General features: G+C 44.5%; 1 protein-coding gene across 2 annotated transcripts in view; it reads right to left on the bottom strand.

Moving 5' to 3' along the window:
- Window positions 1-503: 503 nt before the first annotated feature.
- The window catches only part of mat2ab (methionine adenosyltransferase 2Ab), a 33,299-nt gene continuing 6,088 nt past the window's right edge, over window positions 504-27,714 (bottom strand). For both annotated transcript variants that reach the window (XM_060906842.1, XM_060906841.1), the window contains exons 5-9: window positions 25,876-26,019; window positions 10,049-10,267; window positions 9,330-9,512; window positions 8,543-8,676; window positions 504-807 (exon numbers count right to left, since the gene is read on the bottom strand). In XM_060906842.1, coding sequence (XP_060762825.1) covers window positions 705-807; window positions 8,543-8,676; window positions 9,330-9,512; window positions 10,049-10,267; window positions 25,876-26,019 — 783 coding nt within the window. In that variant the 3' untranslated portion in view covers window positions 504-704. The remainder of the gene's footprint in view (window positions 808-8,542; window positions 8,677-9,329; window positions 9,513-10,048; window positions 10,268-25,875; window positions 26,020-27,714) is intronic.

Below are 27,714 nucleotides of genomic sequence, written 5' to 3'. Positions count from 1 at the left end.
TAGTTGAGGGTTATACCTGGAGGATGCTCTTGACTCTTACAGTATTGCTTTTATGGCTGAGGACTACAGTTGTCTTGCTAACTTTAGGACTGCAGTTATCATGAATCAGTTTTGCACTCAAGTTTCCATCAATGAAGAGTTATAACATCAACGAAACTGTCCTCATGTTAAAACTGTTAATATTATAGTCAGGCTGTCTGTTGTTGCCCAAATGAGGATAGGTTCTCTTTTGAGTCTGGTTCCTCTCGAGGTTTCTTCCTCATGTCGTCTGAGAGAGTTTTTCCTTGCCACCGTCGCCACAGGCTTGCTCATTGGGGATAGATTAGGGATAAAATTAGCTCATGTTTTAAGTCGTTCAAATTCTGTAAAGCTGCTTTGCGACAATGTTTATTGTTAAAAGCGCTATCCAAATAAACTTGACTTGACATTTGCTACTCCAACAAGTAAGACTGCTTAAAACAAAGACTGTAGCGGGTTAGATTTAGGTGTAGGCATAGCAATAATTAGCTCTATTAGTGTTTTATTATGTATATAAGGATTCACAGGTATAGCAAGACAAACTTGTCTGTGTGTTTGTGTGGTGCATTCATCCTGTCTTTACAAGAAATAAAAATTATGATGAATCTTCAACAGTTCATGACTGAAAACGCAGACTTCTCTGTAGGCTACGTCAGCAGGCCTCGGAGGAAAAGTTTGACAGCGGTTTAGTACTGCAGCTTTTTGGGAATCTCCCACGGGAATGAGTCGCGGCCAAAGTGGCCGTATGCAGCCGTCCTCTGATAAATGGGCTTCTTCAGCTGCAGTTCCCTGGAACACACAGGTCTGAGGGTTTAGCAGCCATCAAAGACAAGAACAAACCTGAAGTATGAATTACAGCCAACTTTGAAGCAGATTTACCATCTCAATAAAGGAACAAGTCATTAGCTTCAAATACAGAGCACTCGCTTGTGTTAGTTCAGACTTTCATAACCAATCATGATGCTACAACGGCATATTAGGGCTATTATAGGTGTGTATATTAATAAAAATAATGGGGAAGGGGGTAATATTCAGAGGAAAAACTCAGAATTTCAGGGATTAAAGTCAGAAATTTACAAGAATAATCTCAAATAATACCCAAGTTTTAAGTCCTAAATTTACCATAAATCCTCAGAAAAAGTGTTTAAAAATTACAGAGCCGGGGGGACATCCCAAGAAAAAACAAAAAAACAAAAAAAACCTCTGAATTTAAAGTTGTAAATTTACAAGAAAAAAAACAAACAAAACAAAACTCTGTTGTCTCAGAGCATACATCACACACCACCTGGCTTCCCGGCTGCTGTGTATTCTGGGAAACGCAGTTGAAAATCTCTTGGCGCTTTGTTCTTTTATATTGCATAATGGAGGAGGACAGACTGCATTTCCTATAACTCTAGTCTCAGCCGTGGTGTCTGTGTTGTGATAATGTTGATCCAACCTTGCAAAAGGGAAGCAAATTCGGTTCCTTGACAAACATTTTTCTGATTTTTTTTCTTGTAAATGTAAGACTTTAATCTTGGAAATTTTGAGGGGTTTTTTTCCCTTAGAACATTACCCCCTCTGTCAACTCCATAGCTTTTTTTTTTTAACCTAATACACTGTTGTATGTTGCATAACCCAGAGCAGAAGAGCCCAATAATGAAAAAGGTGATATGACCTTTGAAGTTCAGAACTTATTTTATTAAGCAACTTTCCTGGTCCACACAATAAAACCTTAAATCTCCAACAAATATCCAAGTGCTAATTTCTGGTCTGATTCCTACATGATCTGTTAAGAGTATATATCTGCCTGTAGATCAGGTGGAGTTCCCAAAAGTAGGGGCCACTCGATTTTTGGTTTGATGTTTGTTCTTTGTTTGAATGTTTTGTCCGCCTTGGGTGTGAGAAAGGCACTATACAAAGTTGAAATTATTATTATTATTATTATTATTATTAAAAATGGCCACAAAAATCTGAAACATGGAAGAAAATGAGCAACTACTGTTAAAATGGATTGAAAAAAAGTGTCAGAATGGCAAAGATTCAGCCAATCATCACCTCCAGAAAGATGATCTAAAATGACCTGTTATAGTCAGAAGATGTTTGACTGAAGCTAAATTATCGGCAAGAAGCCCCATAAAGCACCATCGATGAAAAAACGACGTGTAAAATTGGTTAAAATTTGCCAAGGAACACATCAATTGGCCCAAAGAGAAATGATGTAACATTCTGTGGACTGATGAAAGTAAAATTGTTCTTTTTGGGTTTAGTGGTCATCGGCAGTGTGTCAGACGACCACGGGTACTGAATTCAAGCCACAGCACACTGAAGACAGTGAAGCATGGTGGTGCAAAAATCATGGTATGAGGATGTTTTTCATACTGCAGTGTTGGGCCTATTTATTGTATACCAGGGATCATGGATCAGTCTGAATCCATCAAAACACTTAAAGAGATTATGTTACCATATGCTGAAGAGGAAATGCCCCTGAAATGGGTGTGTGGCAGTGGGGGCGTGGTCAAACGTCTGTCTGTGACCGGAGGGCGAAGTCAGGGAAGGTAAGTGGCAGAATCACTGCACTTGATGTTAATTAACGTGTGTTTGTGTGTCTTCCCCAGTGACCGCGCCCTATTTAAGGTGAGAGCGAGAGCAGAGGAGAGCTCTCTCCCGAACCAGACACCAGATGTGTGTATGTGCGAGTGTCTGTCTATGTGTTCTAAGAGACCACTGAAAAGTGTAAAATAAAAAGGATTTCGAACCTTAGTTCTGTCCTGCCATCTTCTGTGCTCCTCCCACTCTTACGAACTGCCACAGTGGTGCAGAAACCCGGGACGTGGAGCGCAGAAGAACAGCCCCATGGAGTCCAACCCCTTTTGCCGACCTGGTCCACGCCCTCGCCACGGCTCAGCAGAGCCAGCACCAGGCGCTAGTCGCCCTCCGGAAGGAGCAAGAGCAACGGTTCGAGGCCCTGGTGTTGGCTCAGCAGGAAGATCGACAGGCGTTCTGGCACCTCCTCGCGTCGGCGGGGTCCACCACCTCCACCGCCGTGGGCCCTTCCCACCTCACCCTAACAAAGATGGGCCCGCAGGACGACCCCAAGGCCTTCCTCACGCTCTTTGAGCAGGTAGCAGAGACCTCGGGATGGCCGGTGGAACAGCGCGCGGCGCGCCTCCTCCCCCTGCTAACGGGCGAGGCGCAGCTGGCCGCGCTACAGCTCCCCGTCGACCACCGGCTGGCCTACGCAGACCTTCACCGGGCCGTCCTCCAGTGTGTGGGGCGCACCCCTGAGCAACAGCGACAGCGCTTCCGCGCTTTGTGCTTGGAGGAAGTCGGCCGGCCGTTCGCGTTTGGCCAGCAACTCCGGGACGCCTGCTGGCGGTGGTTGAGGGCCGACAACCGAGACAATCATCGATCAGGTGGTACTGGAGCAGTTCATCTCTCTCCTACCGGCAGGAACCGCAGAGTGGGTCCAATGCCACCGCCCTGCATCGCTGGATCAGGCAATCGAGCTGGCGGAGGACCATTTGGCGGCTGTCCCGACGGCAGGACAGCAGACAACCTCTTCTCTCCTCTCCTCTCTCTCCTCCTGTGTCTCATCCTTACCCCGTTCCCCCACCGCAGAGGCGTGGGCCGGCGCCACCCTAGCCAGCCCGCCACACCCGTGGTGCCCTCCCGTTTCTCCCTTCTGTGTCTGTCTCTCCCCCCCCACAGGTGAGTGAGCCCCAGAGCACCAGTGCAGAGAGGAAGCCCGGGCCGGTTTGCTGGCACTGTGGGGAGCCGGGCCACCTCCAACAGCAGTGCTCGGTAATGGAGGTGGGCGCGGTGGTTTGGATCCCCGACGCGCCAGGAGCCACCCTCGATCGGGCCGGAGCGTATCGCATACTGGTGAGTGTCCAAGGGGATACATATCAGGCATTGGTGGACTCTGGCTGTAATCAGACCTCAATCCACCAAAGCCTGATGCAAGACGAGGCATTGGGGGGAGCACAATTGGTGAAGGTGTTGCGTGTGCACGGGGATGTTCACAACTACCCTTTAGTGTCAGTCCACATTCTTTTTCGAGGGAAAAAGTTTAGAGTAAAGGCGGCGGTTAATCCTCGCCTTACCCACTCTATAATTTTGGGGACTGATCGGCCGGGATTTGGGGGATTAATGAGTTATTTAGTGAAGAGTGGGTCCTGCCGTAGTTTAACAGGGGGAGGTCCCGGTGTCGCATTGGCGGGAGCAGCTGTCACAGAGCCGTCTACGTCATCTCCACGTCAGAGTGAGGAGTCGCCGGCTCCTCCTCTTTCTATTGGGGAATCCCTTGCGGATTTTCCATTAGAGCAGTCGCGAGATGAGACTCTGCGGCATGCGTTTGACCAAGTGAGAGTAATCGATGGTCAAACGCTCCAGCCAAACGCCACCCCGTCCTTCCCCTACTTGGCAATTATGAAGGATAGATTATACCGAGTGACGCAGGACACTCAGACTAAAGAGCAAGTCACACAGCTTTTGATTCCAAAGAGCCGCCGGGAATTGGTATTCCAGGCGGCTCACTTTAATCCCATGGCTGGACACTTAGGGCAGGATAAGACACTAGCCCGAATAATGGCCCGGTTCTATTGGCCAGGGATTCGCGGCGATGTCCGTAAGTGGTGTACGGCGTGCTGCAAATGCCAGTTAGTAAATCCAGCGGCCATTCCAAAAGCGCCTTTGCACCCTCTCCCATTAATTGAGACCCCGTTCGAAAGAATTGGGATAGATCTCGTCGGGCCATTAGATCGGTCAACACGAGGGTACTGCTTTATCTTAGTTCTGGTGGACTATGCAACACGATACCCGGAAGCAGTGCCTCTTCGCAATATCTCAGCACGCAGTATTGCAGAAGCGCTCTTCCGCGTCATCTCCCAAGTTGGAATCCCGAAAGAGATTCTGACTGACCAAGGCACTTCGTTTATGTCACGTACACTGAACGAACTGTATGGGTTGTTGGCTATTAAGCCAATCCGCACCAGCGTGTATCACCCACAAACGGACGGTTTAGTTGAATGGTTCAATTGCACCCTCAAGAATATAATTAAAAAATTCGTAAGTGAGGACGCACGTAATTGGGATAAATGGCTCGAACCCTTGTTATTTGCAGTGCGAGAGGTCCCCCAAGCCTCCACAGGGTTCTCCCTGTTTGAATTGTTATATGGGCATAAGCCGCGCGGCATTCTAGATGTGCTGTGAGAAAATTGGGAGGAGGGACCTTCACCAAGTAAAAACGAAATTCAATACGTTATTGACCTGCACGCAAAACTCCACACACCTAACCCAGGAGAATTTGCGGCAGGCCCAAGAACGGCAAACCCGCCTGTACGACAGGGGTATGCGCCTTAGGGAGTTCGCACCGGGAGATAAAGTACTTGTACTGTTGCCCACACCGAGCTCCAAATTGATCGTCAAGTGGCAAGGACCCTTTGAGGTCACATGGCGAGTCGGGGACGTTGACTATGAGGTGAGGCGAACGGACAGGGGTGGGGTGCTACAGATTTATCACCTCAATCTGCTCAAACTCTGGAACGAGGAGGTCCCCGTGGCGTTGGTGTCGGTGGTTCCGGAGACGGCGGAGCTGGGGCTGGAGGTTCAAAAGGGAGCATTGGCATCATGTACCTCTCCGGTCCCCTGTGGAGACCACCTCTCCCTGACCCAACTCGCGGAGGTTGCCCAGTTGCAGACCGAGTTTTCGGACGTGTTCTCACCCTTGCCCGGCCGCACCAACCTCATAGAGCACCACATTGAGACGCCCCCGAGGGTGGTAGTGCGTAGCCGCCCTTACAGGCTACCCGAACACAAGAAAAAAAGTGGTTCAGGAAGAACTCGAGGCCATGCTTGAAATGGGCATCGTCGAGGAGTCCCACAGTGACAGGAGCAGCCAGGTGGTCTTGGTACCCAAGGCCGACAGGTCGGTCCGGTTCTGTGTAGACTATAGAAAAGTCAACGCGGTGTCTGAATTCGACGCGTACCCAATGCCTTGTATTGATGAGTTGCTCGATCGACTAGGCACGGCTCGCTTTTACTTGACACTGGATTTGACAAAGGGTTATTGGCAGATCCCCTTGACTCCATTATCCCGAGAAAAAACAGCCTTTTCCACACCGTTCGGCTTACACCAGTTTGTCACACTTCCTTTTGGGCTGTTTGGGGCGCCCGCTATGTTTCAGCGGCTAATGGATAGGGTCCTCCGCCCCCACGCCACCTATGCGGCCGCATACCTCGACGACAATCATTTATAGTAATGACTGGCCGCGGCACCTACAACACCTGAGGGCCGTCCTTAGGTTGCTGAGGCGAGCGGGTCTCACAGCCAACCCGAAGAAGTGTGCGATTGGGTGGGTGGAAGTACGGTATCTGGGCTTCCACTTGGGCAACGGGCAGGTGCGTCCCCAAATTAACAAGACAGCAGCAATTGCGGCCTGCCCAAGGCCCAAGACCAAAAAGGGGGTGAGACAGTTCCTGGGGCTGGCTGGCTACTATCGTAGGTTTATACCTAATTATTCGGACGTCACCAGCCCGCTGACTGATCTCACTAAAAAGGGGGCACCAGATCCGGTCCAGTGGACGGAGCAATGCCAGCGGGCTTTTTCTGAGGTGAACACTGCACTGTGTGGGGGGCCACTGTTACACTCCCCTGACTTTTCTCTCCCCTTTATGTTACAGACGGATGCGTCGGACAGAGGGCTGTTTTGTCCCAGGAGGTGGAGGGGAGGACCGCCCAGTGCTGTATATCAGTAGGAAGCTGTATATCAGTAGGAAGCTGTCGGTGTGTGAGGGGCGCTACAGCACTATTGAAAAAGAGTGCCTGGTCCTCACCCTCCGTTACTACCTGCTGGGATGCCCTTTCACCCTCTGTTCGGACCACGCGCCCCTCCAGTGGCTCCACCGCATGAAGGATGCCAACGCACGGATCACCTGTTGGTATCTGGCACTCCAACCCTTTAACTTCAAGGTGATCCACAGGCCGGGGGTGCAGATGGTCGTGGCGGACTTCCTCTCCCATCGGGGGGGGGAGTCGGCTGTAGGTCGGGCAGTGGGGGTATGGGGGCGTGGTCAAGCGGCAGTCTGTGACCGGAGGACGGAGTCAGGGAAGGTAAGTGGCAGAATCACTGCACCTGATGTTAATTAACGCGTGTTTGTGTGTATTCCCCAGTGACCACGCCCTATTTAAGGAGAGAGCGAGAGCAGAGGAGAGCTCTCTCCCGAACCAGACACCAGATGTGTGTATGTGCGAGTGTCTGTCTATGTGTTCTAAGAGACCACTGAAAAGTGTAAAATAAAAAGGATTTCGAACCTTAGTTCTGTCCTGCCGTCTTCTGTGCTCCTCCCACTCTTACGAACTGCCACAGGGTGTTTCAACAAGACAATGACCCCAAACACATGAGTAAGTAACATCTTGGTTCCAGACAAAAAGTACTGAGGTAATGGAGTGGCCAGCTCAATCCCCTGACCTCAACCCCATTGAAAACTTACAGGGTGACATTAAAAATGCAATTTCTGAAGCAAAACCCAAAAATTCACAGGAACTGTGGAATGTAGTTCGTCCATCCTGGGCTGAAATACCTGTTTATAGGTGCCAGAAGTTGGCTGACTTGATGCAATGCAGATGCACAGCAGTTATAAAAATAATAATAATAATAATAATAATAATAATGGTTATGCACAACTAAATATTAGTTCAGTTTGAGTTTGAAGAGAAAAATATGCAAACACTGCTTTATTTATTTTTTAGAACAGATTAATATTCCTTTTCTTTGCTTCCTGTAAAAGAATAATGCAGACTTGATCAATTTTGTTCATACTTTGATATGGAATTGAATGTGTAAGGTTTCCACTACATTTGAAATATAGAAATAAAAGCTATTCAGAAAATATTTCTCTTTATTCACTTTTTTAAACACACTGCTATTTATTTGAACACAACTGTACATAAAATACACAGGTGAATGTGTGAATAGTAATGCTTCTCACGCTGCCAGTGCTTATGCAAGGGCATGCAAAAATCACATGCCAAGTATAAACCAGGCTCAACACCTCCCACTGGACTGCAGTGTCAGTGCAAGGAAGTTTCCTTTGCTTTTTAGTCACGTACATTACACATACGCATGCTACTGACATAATAAAATGCTCAAATATTATAGTAGTCCGAGTTTATAAATCTCAAATTTGAAAAAAGTAGAGTGATTAAGACTTGGGGTTGTAGAAAATTCATTGCGACCATTTGCTCAAAATGTTTGGGAACCCCTGATGTTAACATTTCAAAGCCTTAAACATTGTAGAAACAGTGAAACTGCATGGATAGTGATTAACATGACAAATGCTATTTCATACACTCATTTAAATCCAAATGAAAAGAATGCCAGAAGGGCTGAATTTGAAAAGTCTAAACTCCACTCTAATTACTGCATACAGTGCAGTAGATAGGGAGTAAAAGCCACTAAACCACTGCATAGTTAGTGTACCTTCATAGTGGATGGAGGACAACAGAGTGGTGTTTTTTTGTTTGTTTGTTTGTTTTTTTTACCTCACAATGACACCTGGACGAAGGTCAAAGTTCTTCTTTACAATCTCCAGCAGTTCCCTCTCACTCTTCTTTGATGTGCCATAGTGGAAAATAGAGATGGACAGAGGATGAGCCACTCCGATTGCATAGGACACCTGGAAGACATCACCAGCAAAACTGTTTACAATAAACACTGAATGTGGCACAAGCTGAACACTTACATTACACTGAATTAATCCTTAGCACTCATCTCATTCTCATTATCTCTAGCCGCTTTATCCTTCTACAGGGTCGCAAGCAAGCTGGAGCCTATCCCAGCTGACTACGGGCGAAAGGCGGGGTACACCCTGGACAAGTTGCCAGGTCATCACAGGGCTGACACATAGACACAGACAACCATTCACACTCACATTCACACCTACGGTCAATTTAGAGCCACCAGTTAACCTAACCTGCATGTCTTTGGACTGTGGGGGAAACCGGAGCACCCGGAGGAAACCCACGCGGACACGGGGAGAACGTGCAAACTCCACACAGAAAGGCCCTCGCCGGCCACGGGGCTCGAACCCGGACCTTCTTGCTGTGAGGCGACAGCGCTAACCACTACACCACCGTGCCACCCCTCCTTAGCACTCATTTATGACAAATACTGTCCTATGCATTTTTTGCATTGTTCTGAAACTGTCGTTCTACCGACATTCCTGCTCCTTCCCTTCATCTTGCACATAATTTAATGTATTCCTGTATATGAAACCCAGTAGTTTCTTGTATCTTCATTGTACATGTAATAGTGAATGATTTTCCTTACCTGTACAAGTACACGTCTGCAGAGTTCAGCTTTGACCAGAGACTTGGCCACCCAGCGGGCAGCATAGGTAGCAGAGCGGTCAACTTTTGTGTAATCTTTCCCAGAGAAAGCACCTCCACCGTGGGCACCCCAACCTCCGTACGTGTCTACAATAATCTTACGACCTGTTAATCCAGCATCACCCTGCCAGCACAGTCAGAGGGGAAATATTTTATTGAAAAGTTTGCCTTATCAATATAAAACTTAGGGCTGTCAAAAATGCAGAGGTGTGTGTGAATTTTCAAAATAAAAAAATAATGGGTAGGACAGATTTAATAGCAAATAAAAAAAAGATCACATTGATTCCTGTCAAAGAGTAAAGAAAGTGTTGCTTTGAAGCAACAAAATCTAAGGCATTATAGATAATAATGTAACATTGTGCTTATCTTCTCTGTTCTGAATACCAATTAATACATTAATAAAAAATTAGAATAGTGTATTTACCATTTTTAAGGAGGTCATATAACACCTTATGATCATTGTGACATCATGTCAAAAACATTATATACATGATCACGTCACTTACAGTAACAGAGGAGATTAAAAACATATAGGTAATGGTATTTGATATTTATATACTAAATATATACCAGTTACAAACAAACAAAACAAGTAATATTTTAATGCAATACTGTAGAATCCTGACTGAAATGTAAAGGCTTAAAAGACACAAACATCACCTGAGGTCCCCCAATGACAAAACGTCCACTCGGCTGTAGGTGGTAAATGGTGTCATCATCCAGGTAAACACAAGGCACCACTGCTTTAACCACCTTCTCTTTCAGGGCATCACGCATTTCATCCAGGCAAACATCCTCATCGTGCTGTACTGAGATCACTATAGTGTGCACACGCACTGGCAGCATCGCACCATGGTCCCGCCTATACTGAACTGTCACCTGAGAACAAAAATAAAATTAATGTGAGTATGTCAGACATTCTTCATAATGAAGGTATCGGGGACCTTTTATAGGCTAACCATGTTGGGTCACAGGCAAAAGACTTTGCTTTGGTACTCAGCAAGGAAATGAGCAAATGTTAAAGGTCTCATTGCATCGTTTTTTCATTAATTGTGTGGTGGTCTCTAGTATGAATGAATGCCCTGTGAGCCGGTTGTGGTAAAAAAAATGCTGTGGTTCTCCTGTTTCAGGCTGTTCTAGTTTGGTGGAGGAGTGGGTGGCGGGAGAACGACAGGATTTCAGCTCTTACTCATTAATATTCATGACATGTAAACGTGTTACCTCTGATTGGCTAACAGCACTGTGACGCTACCTCCAGTGGGTCAGAACAAGCTGACGTGGGTGTCTTTGTAAAAACTGTTTTGATTGGCTATTATGGTCTCGACATCGATGTTTTGACCAATAACAATGTAGATAACATGAATTTTACATCACATTCAACGAGATTTAAACGAGACTAAAGATGGCAACTTACAAATAATGTATAAATATCGTTGGAGTTAAACAGCATGAAGGAACATACCCCAACCCCCCGAAATTAATAAAAAAAAATTCTCAACGGGGCGGCACGGTGGTGTAGTGGTTAGCGCTGTCGCCTCACAGCAAGAAGGTCCTGGGTTCGAGCCCCGGGGCTTGCGAGGGCCTTTCTGTGCGGAGTTTGCATGTTCTCCCCGTGTCCGCGTGGGTTTCCTCCGGGTGCTCCGGTTTCCCCCACAGTCCAAAGACATGCAGGTTAGGTTAACTGGTGACTCTAAATTGACCGTAGGTGTGAATGTGAGTGTGAATGGTTGTCTGTGTCTATGTGTCAGCCCTGTGATGACCTGGCGACTTGTCCAGGGTGTACCCCGCCTTTCGCCCATAGTCAGCTGGGATAGGCTCCAGCTTGCCTGCGACCCTGTAGAAGGATAAAGCGGCTAGAGATAATGAGATGAGATGAGAAATTCTCAACGGATTTGGCATAATATAAAAAGGTCGTTTTTTACTCAGAAAAAGAGGAAATCCGCCGAAAAGCGGAAAACTCTCATCCCTGCCTAGCTTGTGACCATGTCATGCATGCCAACGTGGAGAATATGAACATGCTATTTTGTAACAAAAACCTTCGAAAAAAAAGTTCATGTTTTACTTACAGCTTGTGAGCTGGTGGTCGATCGTCTTGACTACAGATCCAAGTATTAAAAACAGCCTCGAAGCAAAACCACTACTGAAGGCACCGAAGTTTGAAAAGTCACTGTGGTTGAAATGATCAGAACACAGTACTAACGTTGCATTATACTTTGCTGGTGGTGTTCCAAAGATAAATTCCAACCATTTATTCTTCACCTCTTCTATCTTGCAACGTTGCTCTGCTTAGGTTTAGTTTCTGTCGGTGGCTCCAGCCCGACTTTGGACGCTCGTAACTCGGGCAGGGGAGCTCCCAGCCTCCCCAAACTTGGCAGCCAGCGACCTCTGCCCTCTCCCCAACAAACCAGCGCTGCCAGGGTGGGCTAACCCCGCGCCTTGGGACATAATTTGCCCCGAGGCGAGACGCGGCACTCCGCTTAGGTTTCGTTTCTGTCGGCGACTCCAGCCCGACTTTGAACGCTCGTAACTCGCGCAGGGGAGCTCCCAGCCTCCCCAAACACGCAACGTTGATGTGTTACTGCCACAAATAACACAGGCATGAACTTGTTCAGACATGTTTTCAACTTGCTGTTAGGTCCTCTTCGTTAGCTACTGACGAGATGGGCTCTGCTAACTCTCCTCGCACTGAAATCCGAACTTTCTTCCCGTGGGCGGTCGCAAGCCAAGGTGGGCGAGGCCATGAATACTAATTTTCGAAGTGACGCAAGTTCATATGGCTTTTTCAGATTCGCTTGTTTTTCCGACTATTTTCTTTCATAAGCTAATACAACCCCGATGCCAAAAAAGTTGGGACAAAGTACAAATTGTAAATAAAAACGGAATGCAATAATTTACAAATCTCAAAAACTGATATTGTATTCACAATTGAATATAGACAACAAATCAAATGTCGAAAGTGAGACATTTTGAAATTTCATGCCAAATATTGGCTCATTTGAAATTTCATGACAGCAACACATCTCAAAAAAGTTGGGACAGGGGCAATAAGAGGCTGGAAAAGTTAAAGGTACAAAAAAGGAACAGCTGGAGGACCAAATTGCAACTCATTAGGTCAATTGGCAATAGGTCATTAACATGACTGGGTATAAAAAGAGCATCTTGGAGTGGCAGCGGCTCTCAGAAGTAAAGATGGGAAGAGGATCACCAATCCCCCTAATTCTGCGCCGACAAATAGTGGAGCAATATCAGAAAGGAGTTTGACAGTGTAAAATTACAAAGAGTTTGAACATATCATCATCTACAGTGCATAATATCATCAAAAGATTCAGAGAATCTGGAAGGATCTCTGTGCGTAAGGGTCAAGGCCGGAAAACCATACTGGGTGCCCGTGATCTTCGGGCCCTTAGACGGCACTGCATCTTCTTTGAACTATAGAGTTTTAGCTGGCAACAGCGGATGGCACAGTGAATTGTGTTCACAGATAATGTTCTCTGGAAATATTCCTGAGCCCATTTTGTGATTTCCAATACAGAAGCATGCCTATGCTTCTGTATTGGAAATCACAAAATGGGCTCAGGAATATTTCCAGAGAACATTATCTGTGAACACAATTCACTGTGCCATCCGCTGTTGCCAGCTAAAACTCTATAGTTCAAAGAAGAAGCCGTATCTAAACATGATCCAGAAGCGCAGACGTCTTCTCTGGGCCAAGGCTCATTTAAAATGGACCGTGGCAAAGTGGAAAACTGTTCTGTGGTCAGACGAATCAAAATTTGAAGTTCTTTATGGAAGTCAGGGACGCCGTGTCATTCGGACTAAAGAGGAGAAGGACGACCCAAGTTGTTATCGGCGCTCAGTTCAGAAGCCTGCATCTCTGATGGTATGGGGTTGCATTAGTGCGTGTGGCATAGGCAGCTTACACATCTGGAAAGACACCAATGCTGAAAGGTATATCCAGGTTCTAGAGCAACATATGGACCCTTTTCACGTGACGTCACGACAAACGCGGCCGCCATTTTGGACGTGTACTACCAGTAGTTTACCACAGCCAACACTGAGGAACGGCAGCAAAGAAAGTGTTTATTTTCAGCAAGACTTCCATCATGCCACTATATTGTTGTGCACCTGGATGTAGTAACCATCAACAAACAAGGCAAGGGTTATCATTTTATCGGATCCCAGTAGATGCTGACCGACGGAGAAGATGGATAGCGGCATACCAACGCTTGTGTAGTGACCACTTTGTTGGAGGTAAGACGAATAAAATTAGCCAGAAAAGGCATTACATTGCTGTTAACATTCTGTGGCGGCGAGTGTGTAACCAAATAGGCTAAAATAACTCATTGTAACCTCTTTGTTCTTCTGTAGTAGCTATTAGTTAGCGTTGTGTTCCTTTGCTGTTGGTAGACTGTAGGACAGATCAGAGGCAGTGTCCTACAAACAGCGCTTAATTTGAGGGGGAGCAAGCCGGAGCGCGCTCCGGAACCTCGGGCGTTGGCTCCGGCAGCTATTTACACTGGATCCGGTGATCCGACACCTCTTTTGACTATGTAACAAAAAAATAATAATAATAATAATAATAATAATTAAATAAAAAAATGCAAGTTTATTTAGTGTTAATGTCTGATTTTGATATCTGTCTTGTTGGTGATTTCTCTCATGAAACGACATCCACAAAATATCTGCAGATGAACTTAATTTGCAGTGTTATTACAAAACATGCCCAGAAGCGCAGCACCGCGCCCCCCTCCCCTCTCCTCTCCTCTTTTTTTCCGCTCCGGAGCCGCTCATCCTCTGCACTCCGGGACCTCCCACTTTACAAATTAAGCACTGCCTACAAATAAGTGTTCAAAATAAGAGGAACATGTATTTGTCTCTTAAATCCAGGCCATTCCCTGTAATCTGTAACAACGGTTGGAGAAAGTAATGGCAACTAGTGAGTGCACAAACCATAGAAGGGAAACTGTACACAGCGCCAGGGCAGTGTGATGGTATGTCTACTTTTAGATTGTGTTAGCTTATCAATGAACACACTCGTCACTCGATGAGTTTCACATCTTTACGACGGATACTTAAATGTGTGTTAGGTATTATTGTTGCAGTCTAAGCAGTCATTGTAGCAGCTAGATGAGCGAGAACCGAAAGGGTCTGTGCCATAAACTGTTATTTCTGTACGGCGTTGCTAATGTGTCATTACTGTTGTTATTTCTCCTTCTGCTCGCCCTGTAAATGCCCTACGTCGCTGGATAGCGAAGGTGTTTTCTGCATCTCGCTCCTTTTTCTTGTATGTTCTCCGTTTGTCGCCTTCCTCGCATTCAAACCAATTCAAGCCGAAGTCCGCTACATGTCCAAAATGGTGGTCACGTTTACGAAGGTCACGTGACTGAAAAGGGTCTATACTCCCATCCAGACGACGTCTCTTTCAGGGAAGACCCTGCATTTTCCAACATGACAATGCCAAACCACATACTGCATCAATTACAGCATCATGGCTGCGTAGAAGAAGGGTCCGGGTACTGAACTGGCCAGCCTGCAGTCCAGATCTTTCACCCATAGAAAACATTTGGTGCATCATAAAACGGAAGATACGACAAAAAAGCCCTAAGACAGTTGAGCAACTAGAATCCTACATTAGACAAGAATGGGTTAACATTCCTATCCCTAAACTTGAGCAACTTGTCTCCTCAGTCCCCAGATGTTTACAGACTGTTGTAAAGAGGAAAGGGGATGTCACAGTGGTAAACATGGCCTTGTCCCAACTTTTTTGAGATGTGTTGTTGTCATGAAATTTAAAAATCACCTAATTTTTCTCTTTAAATGATACATTTTCTCAGTTTAAACATTTGATATGTCATCTATGTTCTATTCTGAATAAAATATGGAATTTTGAAACTTCCACATCACTGCATTCCGTTTTTATTTACAATTTGTACTGTCCCAACTTTTTCAGAATCGGGGTTGTACAGGGAATGGGAGCAGAATTACATTTTCACATGCAGCATGCATATGCAACTCGGAGTGAACTATGGTATTTCAAAAAGAGCCAGTATTAAACGTTTTTGGTGGAAGGGCACCTTTAAATAGTTCCGAAGGACAGCGATTTGGTGGTCCTCCATATAGTCATAGAAGCAAAGTCACTTACATAACTAGAGCTCAACATTAAAAGTAGTCCAACTCTGGGACAACCAAATGTTATAGTCATTATTCAAGAGTTACATCGATAAAGTTCCAACAAAACTAGTTCAATCACCTCAATGACCTGGCTGTGTTATGGTTTATGAAATTCTGGGGAAGCCAAGTACAGCAGGTGTGTGTGTAAAAATAACCAAGTTGTAATATCTAATTATAGATTATTAGACTTTGAATTCATCAAAATCTGAGAAATGGCAATCAAATACCTTAATAAAAAATATCTGTGGTGAATCTTCATTTCATTCTGACATTTATTGTATTTTTCTTTTGTATAGTCCACATTAATGATCACAAATGCTGTAAAATATTTCATGGGAATTTTACGACAGTGCCGAACTCACTTACAGTTTGTTTTCATTCACACCGTGATTCCATCCCCCTTCCCTTATCATGTCCAACTTGTTTTCTTTCAGTTTCATTTCTTTAAATTAATTTATACTTCAGGTTTTACTGGATTAATCAAGATTTAACTTTATTCCTCCAGAAGCCTTGAATTTGGGTGAGTCTAACTCTTAAAATTGCAGCTCAGGTAATGGGTTATAACACCACATGCACCACAATGGGGCAATGGACAGTTTTTGTTTATTGTTTCAGTTAAAGTTTGAGTTTTGCTAAAAATTACAAATCATTAAAACATAATGATTATTCTAACTATACCTGCTTTTTGAGAAACTTTGTCAACCACTTTCCTTTCACTGAACTAGTAAATACATAGTAATAAAAAGGTTATGACCAGGACAAGTGAAAAATCTTGCTGCTTGTCCGACTGGACAAATGAATTAGAAAGTTAATGTCGAGCCCTGGTAACATTCCGTTCTCATGTATAAACTGCTCCCAAATTTATACTGTATGTGCTTGAATTATGTTTTGATTGAAAGCGGTTAGTGATGCTCCAAAAATTAAAGAGGATTTGTTGTGCTGAGGCATTTTGTTGGCAGGGTTTGGCACCACCTGTTCTCCGAGATGGAAGCATCACTGCAAATCAATATAAAAGTTCTGACTTTATCACCCTTATACTATGATATCCTAATGGGTGTGGTCTCTTCCAGGATGACTCCGCCCCATGCACACAACACAAGGCCTCATTAAATAGTTTGATGAGGATGAACATGACATAAATCATATGCTATGTTCTTCATGCTCACCAGATCTCAGCCCAATTGAACACCTAAGAGAAGATTTTGAAATCACGTGTTAGACCATCAGCTGAGGGGAGAATTGGTGTTCCAAAAGGTGCTCATTGCTCCAGTCTGAATTCCAGAGATATATACAGTGGGGCAAAAAAGTATTTAGTCAGCCACCAATTGTGCAAGTTCTCCCACTTAAAAAGATGAGAGAGGCCTGTAATTTTCATCATAGGTACACTTCAACTATGAGGGACAGAATGGGGGGAAAGAATCCGGGAAATCACATTGTAGGATTTTTAATGAATTAATTGGTAAATTCCCCAGTAAAATAAGTATTTGGTCACCTACAAACAAGCAAGATTTCTGGCTCTCACAGACCTGTAACAACTTCTTTAAGAGGCTCCTCTGTCCTCCACTCGTTACCTGTATTAATGGCACCTGTTTGAACTCGTTATCAGTATAAAAGACACCTGTCCACAACCTCAAACAGTCACACTCCAAACTCCACTATGGCCAAGACCAAAGAGCTGTCAAAGGACACCAGAAACAAAATTGTAGACCTGCACCAGGCTGGGAAGACTGAATCTGCAATAGGTAAGCAGCTTGGTGTGAAGAAATCAACTGTGGGAGCAATTATTAGAAAATGGAAGACATACAAGACCACTGATAATCTCCCTCAATCTGGGGCTCCACGCAAGATCTCACCCCGTGGGGTCAAAATGATCACAACAACGGTGAGCAAAAATCCCAGAACCACATGGGGGGACCTAGCGAATGACCTGCAGAGAGCTGGGACCAAAGTAACAAAGGCTACCATCAGTAACACACTATGCCGCCAGGGACTCAAATCCTGCAGTGCCCTCTGCTTAAGCCAGTACATGTCCAGGCCCATCTGAAGTTTGCTAGAGAGCATTTGGATGATCCAGAAGAGGATTGGGAGAATGTCATATGGTCAGATGAAACCAAAATAGAACTTTTTGGTAAAAACTCAACTTGTCATGTTTAGAGGAGAAAGAATACTGAGTTGCATCCAAAGAACACCATACCTACTGTGAAGCATGGGGGTGGAAACATCATGCTTTGGGACTGTTTTTCTGCAAAGGGTCCAGGACGACTGATCCGTGTAAAGGAAAGAATGAATGGGGCCATGTATCGTGAGATTTTGAGTGAAAACCTCCTTCCATCAGCAAGGGCATTGAAGATGAAACGTGGCTGGGTCTTTCAGCATGACAATGATCCCAAACACACCGCCTGGGCAACAAAGGAGTGGCTTCGTAAGAAGCATTTCAAGGTCCTGGAGTGGCCTAGCCAGTCTCCAGATCTCAACCCCATAGAAAATCTTTGGAGGGAGTTGAAAGTCCGTGTTGCCCAGCGACAGCCCCAAAACATCACTGCTCTAGAGGAGATCTGCATGGAGGAATGGGCCAAAATACCAGCAACAGTGTGTGAAAACCTCGTGAAGACTTATGGAAAATGTTTGACCTCTGTCATTGCCAACAAAGGGTATATAACAAAGTATTGAGATGAACTTTTGTTATTGACCAAATACTTATTTTCCACCATAATTTGCAAATAAATTCTTTAAAAATCAGACAATGTGATTTTCTGGATTTTTTTTTCTCATTTTGTCTCTCATAGTTGAAGTGTACCTATGATGAAAATTACAGGCCTCTCTCATCTTTTTAAGTGGGAGAACTTGCACAATTGGTGACTGACTAAATACTTTTTTGCCCCACTGTATAGGATCTGTGCCAAGGTATGATGAAGCTCTTCCGGCAGTTCATGATGGCCCAACATTTTAATGAAACATTTATTTTTCCCTTTGTCACTCATCTATAGGTAGCATCTGAAGATGTGATTTTTTTATGTGACTGCAAAGAATAATTAATGTAGAAACATAAAATAGTTCATTTCATGTGAAACAGACTATGCTGATTATAACAAGTGACTCACTGTTTACCTATGATTAGAATAGATGGCGACGAGTGCTATTAAAAAAAACCTCTTTAAAACAGACACTATTTTGTTCTTCATCTTTCCAATTCTGTTCTTTAGAATCAGAAGACAGACACAGTCAGTGTGTTTACATGCACATCCAAATCGAGCTACTGTCGGTAATCGAGCTAAGGGTCCCAGCAGGGGTGCCAGAGAAATCCAATCCTACATGCACACAAGGAAATCGAGCTACCCTATTGTGTGAAGTACATTGTGCACCAGAGCCACAGGTGGCGCTACACGCCCCATCGTGTTGGTACACTTCCGGTTGTCGTCATGAAGAAGAGCTATTCAAGAGTATAAACAAAGTTATCAGCTCCGTGTTCAGAAAGTTATCAGTTCCGTGTTTTCTTCTGCTGCTCGCTACTACTACTGTTGTCATGCCGACCGAGGCTGTTGTGTTTCCCGCTTGTGGTCTCGTCACTCGTCACTTCCGGAAGGGGCAGTGCTGAAGTAAGTAAGTAGCTCGACTACGTAGCTCGATAGGGTTTACATGCACTAAGTAGCTCGGCTACAATCGCATAATCTAGGTCGCATAGCTCGATTACGAGAAATCCAGTTCGGTTCAATTTCAGCCGAGCTAAGGTGTTTCCATGGCATTTAGAACTTCGATTTCAGTCGAGCTACGGCAGAAATTCGATTTTCTCTATGTGCATGTAAACGCACTGACTGTGTTAGTATCTGTGATTTGATAATTTAGTAACACTCCTAAGACCACCATTTCTTATAATACAGCAGCAAAGAAAAAAGATTGTTGCACCAAAGGTTCCACCAAGGAGCCACGCCCCATACCTGAAAGATTCAGGAAATCTGGGATTGTATGCTGCAACAAACTCAAGTTTTCTGTCAATTCTGTTAAATTTCACTCTTTAACTCAAGTTTTTGTCTTCAGGTGGACATGGAAATGTGACATTAAACCAGAAACTAAAGCATTAGAGGTGTGTGTGTGTGGGGCACCCTGCAGGATTAAAAGCAAGACCTGACAAAAGGCAGAAGAACTCCTCACAAGCCAATGGCCACCCCCACAGTCCCGGGCATGACACAAAACTGCCCTGCAGCGACATGTAGTTAATGGAGTCTTGATGTCTGTGAAGATTCTCAGTCATCCAGGTCATAGTAAACTGTGGGTGGTAGAAGAGAGCAACTGGACTTGTTTGAAGATTCTTGAAAACGTTTCACCTCTCATCCGAAAGGCTTCCTCAGTTCTGTCTGACTAATAGGGAGTATCAGTATTTATCCTCTCATGGATCATAATAGAATCAGAATCAGAATTCTGATGGCTGCATAGTAGGTGGCTGATAAAAGATGTCTTAGACCCCCACCTCTGTTCGGACTCCCTATTAGTCAGACAGAACTGAGGAAGCCTTTTGGATGAGAGGTGAAACGTTTTCAAGAATCTTCAAACAAGTCCAGTTGCTCTCTTCTACCACCCACAGTTTACTATGACCTGGATGACTGAGAATCTTCACAGACATGTTTCTATGCACTTTGGGATGAGATCCCTTTGACTGGTGCGGGAGTATGAGAGGACTTCCAGAAAACTGGCAGACATTTTAGCCAGAGAGGATCGTTCTTTTTTGTCAACCTGGAACGGCCATCACTGAACAGAGGTGGGGGTCTAAGACATCTTTTATCAGCCACCTACTATGCAGCCAGTGTTGCCAGATTGGGCGGGTTTAGGTGCTTTTTGGCTGGTTTTGAACATATGTTGGGGTGGAAAACGTTAGCAATATCTGGCAACACTGTATGCAGCCATCAGAATTCTGATTCTGATTCTATTATGATCCATGAGAGGATAAATACCTGATACTCCCTATTAGTCAGACAGAACTGAGGAAGCCTTTTGGATGAGAGGTGAAACGTTTTCAAGAATCTTCAAACAAGTCCAGTTGCTCTCTTCTACCACCCACAATGGGGTCTTGACTCTTTTCTTGCCTTGGGTCTCTAGCACCTGGTTTGCCAAGTGGATGGTGGACCCATGCAGTCCCCATCATCACCAAGCATATGCGCCCGGACAGTCAACCAATGCAAAACTTATGCTACCATGTTCAGGGGAACAGACATGCCGCACAGTCCGGTCACTGTGTTAAATATGCAAAATCTGGATAAATGTCTACATGCTACCATGTCCGGAGGAGCCAATACACCATCCAACCTGGTGACAGTGTCAAATGCAATACCAAGCAGGCAATTCTGATCCTACAAACTGGTGCATGGAACCTGAGATCTCTTCTGGACAATACCAACAGTGACCGCCTGGAACACCACACAGCAATAGTAGCGCATGAGCTTGCTCGCAACAACATCGATATTGCTGCTCTGAGTGAAACCCGACACACATGTGAAAGGCAATTCAATGAGAGGCAGGTTCGTTACACCTTTTTCTGGAAAGATTTGCCAGCAAAAGGCAGGTGCATACATGGGGTAGGACTGTCCATCAGCAATACAAGCTACAAGATGTCCCGACAACAATTAAAGAAAGGCTAATGTCAGTTCAGCTTTGATTAGACAAAAATCAATTCCTGACAATTATCAGTGCATACACACCAACTTCGGACTCCAAGGAACATGTCAAAGAAAGCTTCTATGAATCTCTTGACAAACCAATCTTTTCCACTCCAGCTACTGACAAATTGGCCGTACTGTGAGACTTGAACGACCGTGCCAAGAGTGAGTCCAATCTATGGCCTGCAATTGGTAGAAATGGGACCAGGAAAATGAATGCCAATGGCCTGTTACTTCTCACCAAATGCACTGAGCACAATTTAGTCATCAACACACTTTCCCGTCAGACAAACAGTCCAAAAACAGCCTGGCGCCACCCTCGATCAGGTCACTGGCACATGATTGACTACGCGACTGTCAGAGCACGAGATTGCATGGACATCATGAGAACTAAGGTTGTTCGTGCTTCTGACAGCTGCTGGACTGACCACTAACTAGTTAACCCTTTGGTGACTGACCCCTTGAAAATGGTTCCTCCAGGAACGATGACGTTTCAGTTGTCAAGACAATGGAAAAACTAAAATACAAAAACAGAAAGATACGTCACAATGCTCTTGTGCACAAAACAAAATGCTCTTATATTTGTATTTGTATTTTAGCTTTTCTGTTGTCTTGACAACTGAAACGTCATGGTTCCTGGAGGAACCATTTTCAAGGGGTCAGTCACCAAAGGGTTAAAGCAGATACGCAGAACCTTTATTTTTAAATAAATTTCTGAGTGGATAGTATCTCCATCCTTGACTCTTGTATGCTGCATAAATGGGAATAAAAAAATTATACTTTTGAGAGTTCAAATCGACCGCAAAGTTGGCATTCGAGCTGTCCCGCTGAGCCAGCCAGCCCTGAGTACGTGACGTCATGGCAGTAACAGGCTTTAAGGCCAAGGCCTTTGACAGCTATAGACCAAAGTCATATAAATAAAAATTTATGGTGAAAGTAAGAAATACCGTTACCGACTTGCTCAACTAAGACTGATTTGACTTTATTGATTGTGGGTTGACTCTCATTAAAACAGGATAGCTGTTATAACTTATGCAACATACATGTACATGCATGTATTTTCACTGATAAAGCGTAAAAGGCTAAATAATCAGATGAACTGAGACAATCACATTCTGAAGCAAATTAAATAATCTTATACCGGTAACTTAAATACACAATACAAGTTACATGCATTAATCTAAATGCAGGTAAACGTGTTGTTTTTGCATCCAAATGAGAGTCGGAACTTACCCGTCTGTGTTCTCGCTTCTTGAAGGCTGATCTTGTGGCCGATTGTTTTGAAACAATCTGCCTTTCAGTTGTTTGTTCAGTTCTCCGTTCATTCACTTCTTCCACGTAAGGGCGAGATGGCAGCAATATCCAGTTTAGAAATAAGACAGCTGCTCCACTCATTCACTTTTCTTCATACTGTGTATTCCGCCATTACTGCTGGGCTCAGGCAATTACTAAAACCCGGGGATGGAACGGGATGTCACTGGTTTTAGCAACAACCGCGGGGAGGTCACTGCCCAAGCAATAGGTCACGTCCCGTTCCGTCCCAGGTTTTACCAACAACCCTCGGCTCACTACGGGAGGACTGGTGCAACTAAACTTTGCTTTTTTAAAAAATAAATAAATAAAATAAATAAATACTTTCCTTTTCTTGTAGTTTTATTTAATTGTTGACACTGCACCCTCTTTCAATACGCGCTGAAAGCCAATGCTCCTCAACAGATCATAGGTCTCGTACGAGTCTTTAGTAAAACATGTAGAGCAGAGGAGAGACCACTTCATAGGCACCCAATGTGCCCGTGAACTGCTCGCAAAACGTGCCCACATCTTTGCAGTTTGAACATTCTTGGGCCATGAATGCAACGTAAATCCACCTTCTGTCATGTTGCTGCACCGGCCAGCAACACATCTACGTGGCATGGAGATAAATTAGCTCAAAATTGAGGATTGGAGTTGCAGTCAGCTCTGTGTTTTAGTATAGCGGAAATGGCAATGAGACCGATAGACTTCCTGCTGTGACGTTAAGGACGTCAAGGTCATTCACTCAGACCGCTACCTATATAAATCACTTTAATCATAAAAACTACTATGTTAGATTTATTGTTAACACTTAAAACTATTCCTGTGCCATTCTTGAGGTCTCAAGGCATTTATATACGAAAGTGAGGCCATGGCTCTGCGTACAGTATATGCTTTAAGTGCATCCTAAAGATCAGACCCCAAGCTAATCGCAACTACTCCAACAATTTCAAACCCAAGATAAATGTTGAAGCACTGAAAAGCCCGGAAACACTTGTACAATACCAGACCGTTTTTGTTAGAAACCTCACAAATTCTTCAACAGAGCAGAATGATGGAGACAGTAATGAAACTGAGAATGAGTGGAACAAACTGAAAAAAAAAGTGCATCTTGGATTCATGCAAGGAAGCCCTCAGATACACTCAGAAGGAACATCAAGATTGGTTCGTTGACAATGAATTTGAAATTTTACAATTGCTGGAACACAAACACAAGGTTTTTCTAGCCTGGCAGCAGAGTCATAAAACCCGGACACACAAAACTGCACAGGATGAAATCAAACACGCAGTCCAACAGCGTATACAAGAACTGAAGGACAAGTGGTGGAGAGAAAAGGCTGCAGAAATCCAAGTGTTGGGTGGTTTTCACAATTCCAGAGCTTTCTCTGCGGCAACCAAAGCCATCTACGGTCCCCTGACTAATGGCCCAGTGCCCCTAAGAGCCAAGGACGGTGCAACCCTCTTGAAAGATACAGCTTCAATCCAAAACTGCTGGAAAGGAGCACTTTGATGAACGATTGAACCGAGATGTCACAGCCAATCCAAGTGCACTAGATGAGCTTGAACAATTCCCAGTGGTTCAGGAGCTCTCTTGTGAACCAACTAGTGATGAAGTGAATTCTGCCAGTAAGCAGCTTAAGAATAACAAATTTGCCAGACCAGACAAGATACCTCCTGAAGTATGATGGTGAAACTCTGGCACTGCACGTTCACTGTCTGCTGGTTAAAGTGTGGCAACACAAACACGTACCATCCAATACGAAGGACACACATATTCAAGTCAGCATATTCAAGAAGAGAGACATGACCAACTATGCAAACTATCGTGGAATCTTGCTGCTGTCAATAATCGGAAAAGTCTTATCCTGGATAATCCTGAAACGCCTCACTCAAATTTCAGAAAGAGTTCTACCAGAGACCTTCGACCTGGCCAAGGCTTTTGATTCTGTCCACTGAGACTCTCTGGGCGATACTGCGAAAATACGGACATTCCACGAACCTGGTTCCTATTATCCGAATACTACATGAAGACATGAAAGCAACAGTACTGTGCCACGTCAGTGAGACAAGTGCGTCCTCAGTGAACACTGGCATGAAGCAAGAATGTGTACTCGTGCCGACTTTGTTCTCCCTCTTCATGGGTGCTGTACTACAACTCGCTGAAAAGAACATGCCAAATGGAGTAGGCATATGCTATATGTTCGACAGCAATCCGTTCAATCCGAGGAGACCGCAAGCTAGGTCAAAAATCAGCAGCACCTCTATAGTAGAAATTCAATACGCCAAATGATACGGCTGTGTGCTCATGCTCAGAGGATGGTCTGCAGAAAATAACGGACACCTTCTCGACTGCTTACAGGTGGCTCGGTCTTATCCTAAACACAAATAAGAAAGAAGTTCTGTATCAGCCAACCTCTGCAGCCACTGCGAATGCATAACCATGCATCAAAGTTAATGGTGAACCTCTGCAAACAACCAACTGTTTCAAGTGTTTTGGCAGCCACATCTCATCAAACACTACAGGCAGCACCTCAACAGGCTCGAATGGTACCATCAAAGAAGTTCGCGAAAAATCTTGCGCATCACCTGGATCAACAGCTGGATACAGCAGAATATCTGGACTGGCAGACTGACACAATTTAATTCATGAATATTATTATTAGTGGCTGTATTATTTTATCTTTTATTGCATTTTTAATTATATTTTTAGTTATTGTATATTTTAGATATTTTGTTTATAACTGATTTATGTTTGATATTGTAAAGTGCTTTTGACCATTGTATGTAAATGGCACTATACAAATTATTACATTATTATTATAGCCGTACGAACCTGAATGTCCTGGAGCAAGCTAAGACCATAAGCAGTGAGGCCCTCATCATCAAAAGCAGACTTAGATGGGCTGGTTATAGGCTGAATGGATGACTCACGAATTATTAAAAAAACAAAAAAGCTTTTACAGTCAGCTTGAAGTTGAAGAGAGAAAAGTGGGAGTGCCAGAAAAAAAGATTCAAGGACTTACTCAAGGACATTCTGAAGCGCTACAACAGTGACACTCATAACTGGGAACAGCTCACGAAAGACTGGCTGCAGTGGTGGCGTGCAACACAAGAGGGCATCAAATACTTTGAAGAGAACCGACAATGACACGAACGCAAGAACGGGGGAAAAAGAAAAGCCACCACAGAACTGGCAGCTACAACGGTGATTGACCTCCCAAGCAACTACAGATGCCCGGTTTGCGGCTGCCTGTGCAGGTCGTGGATCGGGCTGCACTTGCATGAGCATACGCATAGACAATGACTGTCTTTGATTAACCTTTCATCAGCTTTGAGGAGGTTGCGATGATGACCAAAGGTTCAGGTTGAGCTCACCTGGGTCTTGGAGTCCGGTTGAAGCCAGGGCAGGACACCGTTGCGACGCAGTTCAGCCATTTTGGCATTGAGCTTATGGGCCAGAATGATGGTGAGGGGCATGCACTCTTCAGTTTCATCTGTAGCATAGCCAAACATCAAACCCTGAAAAACAGCACAGTACACAAGCACATGAAAGATTAAAATGCACTGTAGCACGCACACACATGCATGCATTTCTGTCTTACTATCCTTATAAGGACCTTCCATTCCACTCAGTCTAAGGGGGTCATTTCACCGAGAAATCTTCCCGGAAGACCGAGCTGCGATCTCAGAGTGTGGCTTGGTCGCCGCAGGTCGTACGCAGTTGATGGTTGACCGAGGGTTGGTCACGCCTTGGTCTTCCGTGGTTGGTTGTACGTGGTCAAGGAATGGTCTCCCCGACAAAGAGATCGTAGCTTGGTTGTTTGACATGTCAAAAAACTGAGCCTCGACCTAAAAGTCGCACAGAGAGCGTCGAAAGGGTGAACAAGGTCGAGGAAAGGATGCATTGGTCGAGAGACAATCGAGGCTAGAACGGGGATGAGTGATGCTCAGTCTTCTCGAGCGAGAACTGATTGCGCGCATGGTTGTGCTGCTCGGCCTGTCCTCGACACTCACTTGATCCGTGCGATCTAGCTTCACTCTTGCGATCAAGCCTCACTCCACGCAACCTGTCCCAGACCTTCCCTAGACCCGTACGCTCCCTATTCTTCCCATGGGCACGATTGGATTCTAAAGAGGATTAAGGTGCGACCTTCTTCAACCAATAAAGATCGACCATCGCTTAAGTTGCGACCTACCTTCGCCTAATCCTATTAAAGCTACGTGTACTGAATGTCATATAAATAGGGCACATTAAACATAACCAGAGTGTCTTGCTGCAGTTGCAGGGCACGGTGCTCAGGGGTGAAAGTAAGCCGGTACTGGCCGGTCCGGCGTACCACTAAAAGATTTGGCCGTACCGGAAAGAAAAATATACTGTCTCTAAAAAAACATTTAGAAACTAAAAAAAAAATTAAGCCGTACGCACGCTGGTTACAGCGCGCGTACGGCTTAACCAGATCTTGTGCTATAACGTGGTAATAGCTGGTAATCAAAGTGTTTTAGCAGACAGACATTAGTTGCAAAGTCTCCCAAATAAAAAGGCATATAAAGAAACATGTTAATGTTTCATGATAGACTATTAAAAAATTACTTTGATCAGAATTCGTAAATCGAGTGGAAGTTGGGGCAAAGATTCTAGATTACTGTCTGGTTGGAGCAAGCAGAGTAACTAGGCTACCAATGCATGGCACGCGCACTGAGAACACACGCACTTACTGTAGAACGCACGCACTTTCTCAAACGTTCAAGCCTCTTTGGAATTTATTTTAAAGTGTTTTACCTAAAAACTTTCACTTTTCTGTTCTGTTACACTGTTCTGTGTCCAATGTCCAAAATGAAAAGTTAGTTTTCAACTGTTCAGCTAAAAAAAATATATGTTATTAAATTGTGTTGTTGAAATGATGTGTTTGCAATTTATTTTTAATCAAAAACTGATACAGGTGGATGAAAGAGTGATAGTGTGATAAAAAAGTACTATACTAGTACTACTGAGTGATAAGAAGTCCTAGTGAATGCTTGATAAGTAGACAATAATAAATAATTAGGTGTATTTTCCGGCGCGCGACTCAAAATAATAGTACCGGCAAGAAATAAAAGTTACTTTCACCCCTGACGGTGCTGTAATAACATAGCATGATGCAGAGCGATTGGATCCATGTTGTCCCTTCGGAGGCTGGTCAAAAACTGATGGTTGGCCACCGATCGCCGGGCCTT

Source organism: Neoarius graeffei, chromosome 24, assembly GCF_027579695.1.
Source record: "Neoarius graeffei isolate fNeoGra1 chromosome 24, fNeoGra1.pri, whole genome shotgun sequence".
NCBI classification, from domain to species: Eukaryota; Metazoa; Chordata; class Actinopteri; order Siluriformes; family Ariidae; genus Neoarius; species Neoarius graeffei.
This window is presented reverse-complemented; position numbering and strand designations above follow the sequence as displayed.